The 13,047-nt window shown below is 38.4% G+C and overlaps 1 protein-coding gene across 1 annotated transcript; it reads right to left on the reverse strand.

Moving 5' to 3' along the window:
• Positions 1-957: 957 nt before the first annotated feature.
• On the reverse strand, positions 958-12,224 carry LOC122083396 (4-hydroxy-3-methylbut-2-enyl diphosphate reductase, chloroplastic-like). Its single transcript, XM_042651185.1, has 10 exons — positions 11,746-12,224; positions 11,350-11,546; positions 6,234-6,413; positions 5,989-6,120; positions 5,798-5,872; positions 5,606-5,711; positions 5,428-5,522; positions 3,894-4,079; positions 3,699-3,785; positions 958-1,205 (listed from the first exon to the last, which is right to left on the reverse strand). Exons 1-10 carry the CDS (start codon positions 12,134-12,136, stop codon positions 1,140-1,142), a joined length of 1,515 nt encoding a protein of 504 aa, XP_042507119.1. The 5' UTR covers positions 12,137-12,224; the 3' UTR covers positions 958-1,139.
• Positions 12,225-13,047: the final 823 nt, after the last annotated feature.

Below are 13,047 nucleotides of genomic sequence, written 5' to 3' on the forward strand. Positions count from 1 at the left end.
TTTTTTTTTGGTGTCAACGACGGATATCCAGGCCTTCGGCCTGACTAGTTCTGCGGCCCATACTAACCCCACAACCGCATGAACCGAGTCATAACAAGGTTGACTGAGAACCATTCAACTTTCACTGAAAGCAGTGAAGAGCACTAAATACCCCGTGTGAATGACCCCAATGAAATAAGAGGAGTCGAACTCAAAACCACATGCTTCCTGAGGCGAAGGTCCCTTTCCAACTCACCTACCCCTTGAGGCTAGCTTATATGTACATGATCAAGTACACAATTCTATGCCCCCAACCAGTCCCTATAGGCTCAAGATATCATCATATGGTCATGAATACAACCCCCGTGATAAATAAGGACGTCTTCCCTTGATGCTCAGTTCATGGTGATGAGGAATGTTCCACTCTGCGTTCTGGGTGATTCATGAATGAAACATATATACCCTACTTATATATTTCTAACGCTAGAACTTATTAATAACGGGAACGCTAGTTATAAATTACGTGGATTCATTTCATAGAAGCCTCGAATGACCTCTATTCTTTCAATTATTTTTGGGTTTCTAGTCTTTATATAAAGATTAGCCACAAGTTAAAGACTGCTTATACTTCTTTTCACCTTTTTTCCCATATATACTGAAGAAAAATAAAATCTGCAGCCTAAAAACCAAGATGAGAATGGCCCAGAAATGGTATTGAACTATTGATTGAAAGGAGGGTTTCCAATGTCACCAGTGTAGGAGGAATCTCCCACATCTACCAATCAGAACACAGAAATTGCTTTCAATCAATACGAGGCCCCCATGATCAAGGAGAGTGTGTGTCAGGAATGTGAGAGGGCATGCTAAACCCATTAGGTTGTTGGGGCCTCCCTTAAGACTCAACATAAAAAAGGCCATTCTGGGGTCCCTTGGTCATCAATCTCTGTTTAATTATTTTGATTGATACTTTTAATAAAATTGCATTCGAAATAAAAGATATATTTCTTTGTTTTGAAAGTAAACGATAGATTTATTGCACTGCATATACATATATTCTACATGCCTTCCCTCCTTCCCCCCAAACAATCAGGAATTTACATCAATTGGGTAGTTAAGAAATGATCAGTTCTGTTCTTCGATGTTTCTGTGCAGTTGAAACATTACACCAACTGCAAAGCTTCTTCACGTTTGATATCAAAGACCTTGATAAGAACATCCTCAACAACCTGGTTAAGGCAATCACACACAGATTCAGAAATATAGTTCATGTTACACACCCAATCTTAACTAGAACAAATTAATTTTCTTAAAAGTGGTGTTATGTTTAGAAAATCTGTAACTTTGCGTGTTTTTTTTCCTGAGTTATTTTGGGGTAAAATCCTTGTCTGATGATGTTGTGTATTTAGGTTTTCCCGTCTCTTTCCCAAGGAGCAGGTCCTAGGGCTTCGATTTCTGTTGTCAGTAGGGTTTGATCTAAGTTAGGTTGGTGGAAGTTTCCATTGTAATCACAATCAGCCAGGTCTGTATTGATTGAAACTGTTTCTAGTTCTACATCTACCTATTGGATGTCGTGTTTTCTTTTTTACAAAAAAAGTTTGTAAGGCTCTTTGATTTATTAATTCAGCTTTTTGGAGAGATGTAGATACGAGTAGTCATAAATGGACTTTATGTTCTTGGCTTAGTTTGTGTAGACCTAAGTATATGGGAGGGTTGGGGTTTAGATCATATCAAGGTTGCTGACTAACCCTCAGGCTTTATGGGTTCAAGTACTGAAACCTAAATATCTCCCCAATATTTCTTTATTGCATGAATCCTTGTGTGCTAAGAGAGGGTCCCCCCTACTTGGGACAGTATTGCCAAGGTTTTGCCCAATTTTCGATCTATGGTTTGTTGGTGTGTTGGGCTTGGGGATGGACAAAATAGTTCAAAATGGTCTGATCCATGGACATCTTCATTGCAGAATTTTTCTCCTTCACTCTGTTGATCAAGTCCATTCTAATTCTAAGGTTAGTGATCTTATTATTGATAACAGTTGGAATGTTTCACTGGTGATGTCTATCCCTTCCTATGTTTCACAAGCTACTTTAAAGATTCGTTTAGTAGGAATTATGTGCCAGATTGCTTGTCCCTTTACTAGATCTGGGGAAGTTACTTGACTAAGGCGAGGCTAAAATATTTTTTAAATTGTTCTTGTGATCCTGAGTTTGCTAGAGTGTTGAGATTGGCGTGGTCTTTAAAAATTCATCCAAAATTTGTAATGCTTTTTGTGGAAATTGTTATCAGGAGCTGTACCTACAAGAACAAAACTGTCGTGGCAATTACAAGATGACAAAATATGAGGTGTAAAAATGGGAGTGAAACTGACTGCCATTTTTTCCTTTCATGTAAGTTCACTAAGCATATCTATTCTGCCGGGCCATTAACCCTCCGGACAGAACACCTACAGGCTTCATCTTTGACGCATCTCATTCAATTGTTCATGTCAAGTTCCTCTTTGACCAAAGCTAAATGCAAGAGGATTTTATCAGTTGTGGCTATTACATCTTATTTTGTGTAGTATTGCCTAATATAGTTCTGTTTTCTGGTGCTAAGCCTGACCCTTTTGAGTGATGACTCTGATTTATAGATCAGTGGGTTCATGACTCTGATTTATTTATATCTCCTCATACTGTCACCATTCCTTCTCCTCCTGTGGAGAATCATATGCCTATTTGACTATCAGGGACTTCAATTGAGTGGTAAACCATATGCTATCTGCTATGGGAGTTGGGATCCTCATACTGGGGATACTTCTGTGTTATTTTACAATGCAACCTTTACTGTTGCTTCTACGACTTGTGGTGTTTCAGGTTGCGCACAAGAGTCAGAGGCCTGTGGTCTCTTTCAAGGATTACAAGGCACCAGAGAGCAAGGCTGGGAAGAGGTAGAAGTTTACACCGACTTTGAATGCTTAATTTCTTCGTTTAAAGGAGGATAAGTAGATTGACCGTGGAACTTATTTTCTATTTTGTATGACGTTTATCATCTTATTTTGAGTTTTCAATCTGTGGTCCTTGTGAAAAGAATAGTTCTGTAATTTCAGTGGTGGATAGGACAGCCAGAAGAGCAAGGATGGAGATGTTGTGTAACTATCAACAATGATTTGTTTTTATTTTAATTAAATATTCTTGAGTTCATAAAAAAAATATAGAAAATACCTTAGGTAGTGGTACGAAGACACTAGCTAAATTCTGTGGCACATTTACAAGGTGGTGTTTCAACAGGTTGGGTGCACAATGTGTCACTACTACACTAAACAAAATGGATGTTTAGGAAAGTCCCTTAACATTCCCGGCATTCCCAGCAGTGGATAGTTCTACCGCTAGCAACACCAGGAACATCCAGATGCTTCCAGGAATGATCCATAGTTTTGCCTAATTCACTAGCTAATCATCCGCTATGTATCAAATCAAATATAGAAGGGATAGGAGGACATGCACATTTTCTAGCAACAACTAAATCTGTTATTCTGAAGTCTGACCTAAACCTTTCAATAAAAAATTAAGTTTAAAAAAATTAAATAAATAAAAAAGCAGTTTGACCATGGAAGGGATGGAAATGCCAACTTCTAAAGAGGAAATAAATAAGGGGAAGACGGTGCCTCCATTCAGGTCCAGGAAGTCCTAAGATCAAAAGTCAAATACTCCAAAGAACAGATATATCATGTTTAAGAGAACTACCTTGTCTGGGGTCGAAGCACCTGATGTGACACCAATTGTTATGGGACCCTCTGGTAACCAGTTCTCTTTCTCAACCAGCTCTCCATGCTGTCACAATTAAAAAAAACAAGAGAACAATCAACCTGAGAATCAAGAAGCAAAAGAGTTCATAACAATGACCATTCAGAAGTTAACATTCACCACCTAAGAACTTACATTCAATTTGTGACTTATTCTGTTTCCTGGACCTATTCTCTGCTCACTGTCAACCCAATAAGATGGAATTCCGCGGTCCTCCGCTATCTCTTGTAGGTGGGAGGTGTTGCTTGAGTTCCATCCACCAACTACTATCATTAGATCAAGTTCATCATCCACTAACTTATACATTGCATCTTGTCGCTCCTGGAATTATTTAAAATAAATAAATTAGACTTTAGTCTAATGTTGCAGAGGAGGCAGTTTGGTTGAGAGAGAGAGAGCATCTTTTTTTAAGTTAGAAAGGGTGGCCTTTTGCAGGAATATGAGAACTTCAATACAAAGGTACATCTAGATTAGTCCTTTTCACTGTTCCAGAAACCAGGGCCATGTTTGGTATGCATTCTCAGAATGGATTCTGGGTCTAAAACGCATTCTGAAGCAAAAAAATATAGAAAGAAGAATCAGGCTTCAGAATACATTCAAGACCTAAAATCTATTCTGATAATGTATAACAAACACAGCCAAAGATTCCTAGTCTGTCTTGGTAGCATAACTAAACAAAATACCCCTTAAATTTAGTTATGTAGGCTCACCATGAAAGTCTAAAATTCCAATCAGGTCATCCAAAAAAAGGGGGCCCAACCTACATAATCCTTGACATAGAAGGCTGGCCACCCACCCATAAGCTAGAATATAACTCAGGATGATACTCCAGAGAATGCTTCGCAGTTTAAAAGGAGACTTGCAATTTTTTTTTTTAATAATGGAATGAAAAAGGACAAAGGTCTGGTAGAAATGCTAATAAAAAATATCTTAGCACTGGGCCACTTCTTGCACTTATCATAGTTTGATGCCGTTTGTATCATTTTACGCCTATGTGATGTCAAAATGTCACTAACAGTAATGCTACTGAATCTCAAATGATGCAAAAGCATTTTCTTTTTCGGTTACAAATGTTCCGTCTCATATTTACGCAGCACATAGCCTCACAAGCTATCACATGGCAACAGAAATGTTCCTGTTGAGTTTACCAAAATTTAAAACTATGATTGTCTTAATGGCCCCCAAATTTTCATTGTGCAAAGCATTTGTCTTGTGCCCCACACCTTTGAGGTGTGAGCATCTAATATTATGTCCCACTCTAAAAAAAGTCAGTTTCATATCAAGATGACTTCCAAGATACTCGTTGGCTCATCTTATCTTGCTTTTAGCTTATAATTAATTTCAGTAATGTTAATGAACCTCAAATTATCAGAATTCTCTTTTGCCCCAGCAAAAATAGTTGAACCAAGTAATATTTGCTCCAAGCACTCCTTTCAACTGAGTTCAACTAGTTTCTTCAAGACAAGACATGACAATCACTACTTGTTTCCAAATGACATGCCAAATTGGAACTGAATGGGATAACCATCTTAAGCTATCAAATCTGACTACCAAAATAAAGCCCTTTCAAATTTCCATTAAAAAATTGTAACGGATTCTGTCAAATCTGACTGCATCACAATAGAGCTGTTGCATGGCTGCAATTAGAGCATTAGGAAGAGACAAGTACCTGAGTGGCATCACAAATTGTATTGAAGCTTATGAAGTGTTCATTGATATTTTCTACTCCATATTTGCGCATCATAATCTTCTCAACCAATTTTCCTAAGATATTACACAATTTCAAAACCTAAATATCACAAATAATAATTTGATTTTAAAGAATGCCATAGACTAGGTGCACCCACCTATTTCTTCTGTTTCTCCTTTGAGCATCGTAGTTTGGTTTGCAATGCCTACTTTTACAAGATCGGTATTTGGATCAAACCCCTTGGAAACTGCATATTTGAATTTCTGCAAAGATTATAATAATCAGCATAAACCCTAAATTCAAATATATAAGATAACTCAGGCAGAGCATGCAACTGTTCTACATCTACCTCCAAAAACTTCTCTTTTGTTGAGCTAGAACCATCAAGTTGACCCCCGTGAATGTAATCACATACATACATTGCCTGGTTTTAATGATATTACCAAACAGGTAAAATTCCACAGTGGTAAAAATAAACGCCTATTTGGATAACTTAACCAAGATAACCAAGAAAAATGACTTCAAGATACACTGTTATACCTCTGCCATGTTCTTCACGATAATATATTTCCCCGCAAAAGACGCAGTCGCAACAGTCTCTTCATGTGAATATTTACCATGAATGATTGAAGTGTACTCACCCCTCTTATGCTTCTCAACAGTATTCCAGACCTTATACGTTAAAATTGAACATGTAAACATAGAAGAAGCGATGTAAAGCATAATGGATTTACATAGATTCTGAGTAGTTAACAAAGTCTCAAGCAAATTTTTCACAAGAATACCTTGGAGACCCATGGGCAAGTTGTGTCAACTATTTGCACATTTTTCTCACTCAAAACCAACATCTCATCAACTGCAGCTCCAAAAGCAGGCAAAACCACAACATCACCCTTATCAACAACATCAAACTGCTTCTTCCCATCTTCAAGCGGAATATTCTGAACTTGCATTTCCTCTAACCTCTGCAGCAAAAAAATGAAAGGCCTTACAGAGTGTTATGAAAAGACAATTAGGACATTTCAAGAAAGTATATAAACTAAAGCAAAGTGATATGATCAGTTTCATAAAGTCTTCCTTCCACCATTTTCACGGACCTCAAATAGGAATACTCTAAAATCGCATCTACCATAACATCTGTGAAAAAATTCTGCATGCAAACCCATCTTTCAGCTCAGCCCTCGCCCCCTTGTTTAGGACCACTAAAAAAGAAAGGGGAAAAAAAGGGTACCTCATACAGAAATGAATCTGGTCTAGTCCACTCAAAATTTCAATGTGTATAGCTTGGTCCAACGGTAAAGGTACGACTGTTGCGACCTGGTGGTCAAACAGTCGAAACAGCCTCTCAACATTTTCGGCATAAGGCTGCGTAGTTCTTGCCCCCCACCCCCCGGATCTCGCACATGCAAGAGACTCGTGCACTGGGTATGCACTAATAAAATCTGAATCCAAACTTATTTCAACCAGAAGAAAAAAAAAACCACTAAAAGAAACTTATCTAATGTTCCCAAATTTTATCTCAAGCAAAGGCTTCTTCATTCTCAGAAGGCAGGCCTCAGCGCAATGGTAAGGTTGCCCCATTGCAACGTGGTGGTAGCAGGTTTGAGTTGGGAAACAGCTACTCTGCGAAGTGGGGGTAAGGATGCATACATTATGACCATCCAGCAGTGGTGGGAGAGTCGTGCAGTGGGTCCCTTTAAAGGCTCTTTATCATCAAGGGTCCAATCAAGGGAACTTTAGGTATCCCTTGCAAAACTACTAGATACATCTGAATTGCACCATAAAATAAGACCCTGCAATTTGCAGATTTCTCTGACACCCTATCTTTTCTTGTAGAAAATGATACCAATGAAAAATTCTGAGGAAGCAAATATGATACTGCAACCTGACCTCCAATTGCAAATCATGTTCCTCATGAGAAGATGATTTTTTTCATTTTCTAGTTGGTTGGTGGGGGAGGGAAGAAAGAGCACATATTCTCCAATTCCTCCTCCACTTTACTGCTCGATGATACATCCTATTTAGGTTTTAGGTCTGATTCTTGCGTTGCATCCTGCATTGCTTTTCTGTTGTTTAGCTTTAGCATATCCATCCTATCAATCGCTTAGGTTTGTTCAGTAAATCTAAGAACTAAGGCTATGTTTGGAAGGCAACAAAAGAAAGGAAATTTTTGAAAATGAAGAGAGAGAGAAAGACAACATAAACTAATCATTATTGTCATCAAAAGTTGTCTTATTATGTTTTTCTTCTCTTTTCTTGCCTTCCAAACATAGACTGAAGACTGAAAATAGTCTAGAGATGAAATAATGGAGGAGAGTTAACTTGTCAGCCCCACCAGGGGTGTTTCTTTTCATCTTTTCTTTTTGAAATCATTGATAAGGTCATATATTATGAGATGGTTGCAAAAATTAAGGGCTGTATGAATTGATTCCAGAGACATTTAAATCAATTCCCCAACGTAGTAGGTCATAGGGGTATTTTATTATATATTGAGTTCAGGTAAATAAGAGATATAGGCATGAATTATTTAAGTCATGGGGGTAATTGGTGTTTAGTTTTTAGCCAGACAATAAGCACAGTTTGGTTGATTTGATCTGTAATGGAGTTATTGATGTTGTTTACCACAGTCGCACCATGAGAAGTTAGATCAAGACTAGGCATGGTTCTGATTCACTGGGTTGCCTCCTACAATTTTCATGGTGCAAGCAATTGGTTTGCACCTGAAATGCTCAATTGTTCTCATTTTGCAATGTGAATTGACTGTGTGAAGGTCGATTCCTAGGTTTCGTTCTTCACTCTGCTTCTCTAATGATTTGCATAACCAGCCTCTAACTGAACTACTGGCCACCCATCCAAGCCATCAACAAGCAGCAATAGTTTATAAAATTAAGCTTTCATACTTCCACTCAATACCCCCACTAAATACAACAACAACAACAACAACAACAACAACAACAACAAACTAAGCCTTATCCCAACTTAATGGGGTCGGCTACATGGATCCCCCAAAACAAAATAGAAAAAACTGTGGTCTAAACAGAGAAAGCGAGAATAAAGAGACGCATAAATGGGGGGAGGGGGATGAAAGGAGAAGTGAAAATGAAAATTGACGGAAAGGACAAATGAAAGAGGCAAGGATGAGAAAAAAGGCCCAGACTATCCGCTAAATGGGAACGGTAACTTGGAACCTAGTTCTCCAATAAGCTCTATTTGAAGTCATACTTGATATAAGACCTAAACTATGCATGTCATTTCTCACAACTTCTCCTATAGTTATTTTAGGCCTTCCCCTAGTTCTTTTCGCTCCATCAATCGACATCATATCACTACTCCTTATTAGGGCGTCTCTAGGCCTTCGTTGAACATGACCATACCATCTCAAACAAGTTTCTCGAATCTTGTCATTGATTGGGGCGACCCCTAGATCAGCTCTAATACGTTCATTTTCCACACATCCATCTTAACCTCCTCATCTCTGCTACACAGCTTCGCAATATGACACTTCTTGACTGCCCAACATTCCGCTCCATATAACATAGTTGGTCAAACAATAGTCCTATAAAACTTTCCTTTGAGTTTTAAAGGGATACATCGGTCACACAGTACTCCAGTTGCACCTCTCCACTTCAATTCCCCCACTAAATGATTCTCACTAAAGCCCTAATTGAACAAAAAAATTAAAAAAAAAAAAAAAAAAAAAAGTCAGTTAGACTGAGAAAAAGCCTCGAATACGCCATACGCAGCAATTAAACCATAAAGAACCCCGTCTAACCCTAATCAGTCAACCAATAAGTGCCCACAAATCACCAATTCATTCAAGTTTCTTGAAAGTCCTAATTTTGTAACCCAGTTTTCTTGAAATGACTATTCACCAAAAGTCAACATCCAAATCCTAAGAACCCAGGCTTTTTTACCATCAGGCCTAGTACTAACCGATCATTATATATATGGGAGATACAATTTTTCAATTTGCACAGAACAACTCTAGTTAGGGGTTTGGGATCACTTTCCTACTACCCACAGCAGATTTGGTAAAACAAATGGAGCATGAGGATGGAAGTTGCAAGTTTAAGCCTCTTTGGAGTGCCTCCCAGTTGTGGTAGATTCTTTAATCATTGCACAGAGTGCCCTGCCTCAGTTGCCTCCAAAATGTGAAACCGTTGTAGAGCACAAATGGGGCAGAGAGAGAGAGAGAGAGAGAGAGAGAGAGAAGCCTGTCCACAGTAAAAGAACACATACTTCCTCACTATTCCTTTGACATAGTTTTCTTGAAGAATCTGTCACTCTTTCTATAGTAACAATCTAAACCATTCATCAAAGAAACCATTTTTCTCTAGTGGAAGGAAAATAAAACCTCTATGGTTCTGTTGCCCTATCCATCATTCTTGATTTCTCCACTGCCTTTAAGATCATCAAAAGACCTAATATTAAATATATCTATAGAATCACTCTCCACCATTAATCAATTACCAATAAATTGACTCCCTCTGAATTAGCTTTAACACCTCAAATGGTGCATTGTCTCCTACCTTATGAAAACCACTCTGTTTCATCTCAAAAGTTCCCAAGCATATCTACCCTTCAATGCCCTTACAACCCTAGGCAACCCCTAGGAGATGGCCTTGCTGGTAGACTAGGAAGGTAGGCAGTATACCGGATGGACTCATATTCCTTGTAGTCATGGGTTCATAAGTATCAGCATATCATTTGAAACAAAGTATCAAGATGGACCTCTAGCCTAAAATTTTGTCTAGAAGATGTCACTTCATACCATAGGATGTTTCCAAGCCTAAGTTTGTTTAAGTTTGTTTCATCTGAACACCCTCTTCTGCTGCCTTGTTTCCTAGACAAAACTTTGAAGTTGCCAGGCCCTGACCTCCCATCATTATTCTTCACAGAAATCCAGATCACAGTACTTGTGCAGAGTTTTTTTTTTGGCTAACGACAGGTATTCAAGCCTTTGGCCTACCTAGTCCCGCGGGTCCATACTGACCCCACAACTGCATAGATCGGGTCATACCGGGGTTGAATGAGAGCCATTCAACTTTCACTGAAAGCAATGAAGAGCACTACACACCCCGCGTGAGTGGCCCCAATGAGGTAAGAGGAGTCGAACTTAGAACCACACGCTTCCTGAAGCGAAAGTCCCTTGCCAACTCGGCTACCCTCTTAGGGTTGCTTGTGCAGGGATTATGACCACACCAATCACAAGAAAGAAAAAACACATAGAAGGTTGTTTGGTAACTGTGCTTTCAAAAATCAAGACAGGTGTGTTGAGGCATACTTAAAAACAAAATTGTTAGCTTTTTTTTTTCTTTTCATATGGGATTTGTGTAGGAATGAAAATTTCCACATGCACCGGAGAGATCTGGTCTCAAATGACACATCACCTGTATGGAGAGACAAACAGATTTGAATCCTACCTAAACCATAACACCAACCATTTCTATTTTCCATTTTAATGTAAAAAAAAATAAGAAAAAAAATGCACAACGTACACATTTTTTTAAGAAATGAGGTACATGAAAAGATCTAATCTTAATTTATCATTAATACAGCAGTCATCGTTGCCCACTCTGTAATCTAGCATAGGTTTTTACTGTAAAACAACCTGATAGCACCCTGAGTGTGCCATATTTACGGCATCCCAGTTTTAATGTTGTCCTCCTCAAGACTCAAGAGGCCCCACATTTAACCTTTGCCTGCATGAAGTTCCCAATTGTCTTCACATAATATCAGTAGATAAATAAGAAAGGAATATGTAGCATCCCCACTACTCCTCAGAAATTCTATGTATACTGTATAAATGCATAAGAATAAGAGCATGTCCAACAAAATGTGAACTAAAATTCCAAGTAGTTACAGGTCATGGACAGAGTTGGGAAACTGAGTTCAACGTACCTTATTAACAGTTGGATTGTGAATAATCTCATTGGTAATCCAGATTTTCTCCTCTGGAAATTGTTTCCTAGCTTCATAAGCTATCTGGACAGCCCTTTCGACACCCCAGCAAAACCCATATGATTCAGCGAGTTTGACAGTGACATTACCCCACGTGTATTCAAAGCCATTCTCCTTTAGCTTCTTTATCACATCACCTGAAATTTTCGAACAGCGACGACTACTTAGAAGCCACAGTTGCTATCAAAGTATCAAACATGAAAAGCAAAGAAAACAGGGTAAAAAGAAATCAATAAACTCATACAAACTCAGTCCAATTACTGGTTCATTTTGAGCAACAAAGAAACAAACCAGAGAATAACTAAAGAAATTGCAGCACTTGGGTAAAGAACATACTGGTATACTCGCGATTCATGAGCTCGAGGGTTTCTTCTTTGTGACCAAAGCCCTTGCGGTTATAGTTCTTGCTCCTCGTCAGGTTCTTACGGAACACCTTCGCATCAAATTCGGAGTCCGTGGCCGTCGCCGGGGTCGAAGACCCGCCGCTGCAGCGGACGGTAAATGGTTTCCGATTAATGAAACCACTACGGATCCCGGCCCGGTTCTCCGGGAAGGAGATTCCCGTACGGGTTGAGAAATGGCAGAATTGCAGAGAGACCGCCATTGTATGATCCGATGCGAGGAAACTATCTTCTATCTGAGAGAGAAGATTACGAAAGTGGAGAATTAATACAAAAGGGACGAGAGAAGGGAATGATCTCTCTCTCTCTCTCTCTCTCTCACTCATATGCCAGTGAGGAACTGAGGAAGCAGAGTCAAGAATGCAGACCAAGAGATTGAGACCAGCCCAAATTTCTACGGAAAATAATCCTCCGTTTTTTTCATCCTTCTGTTTTTCCTTGTTTTGCTACTTGCAAGACACGGTATGTAGATAACTTTAAGACCACCGGATGTAATAATTCTCATCCAACCTTGACCGTTGAATCTTCTGTTGTCCATGTGTCGTGTTCTGCAGGTAACAAAACAAGAAAAAACATAGGATTTTGATCCTTTCTACTGCCTGTCTTCTGCCCAATTATCTGTCCAATGATTAACAGCCAAGTCAGCAATGGATGCCGTCCCCTCTATAATCCATCTTATTAGGTAAATAATTAAAAAGGGAAAATGTCCTTTTCCACTGAGATTACCTATCACCAAAAAAAAAAAAAAAAAAAAAAAAAAAAACAGACCTTTTGGATTTGAAATATGTAGATTTTAAACAAATAGGACTGAAAAAATGATTAGTATACTTGTATAAATTAATGAATTATTACATGAATATCTGCATCTAATGTTCAAAACAACTGTACTGTCTAACACTAACGCATATATATCTCATGGCTCATTATAAGTTTTATGACATATAATTGAATATCATCCAATAACAATTCTAAATTCATACACCACACATGTCCAAATTCTATTGATCAATGTGGATTGGTTATGTTGTTCTTCACTGTTATCAACATAGTCAACACACTCTTGAAGTAATATATGTTCAATTTGAGTTGGGAATCATCATTTTAGCAACATTTTTCAACAAATGCATCAGTTTATATATCAAATTTGGGGCCCATACATTGATATTGAGTTGAAGGCGATACATAAGAAATATAGGCCATTGAATTAGCTTCAAGTAAGCTAAAGAATCAGGTCGAT

The sequence above is a fragment of the Macadamia integrifolia genome, chromosome 7 (assembly GCF_013358625.1).
Source record: "Macadamia integrifolia cultivar HAES 741 chromosome 7, SCU_Mint_v3, whole genome shotgun sequence".
Taxonomy (NCBI): domain Eukaryota; kingdom Viridiplantae; phylum Streptophyta; class Magnoliopsida; order Proteales; family Proteaceae; genus Macadamia; species Macadamia integrifolia.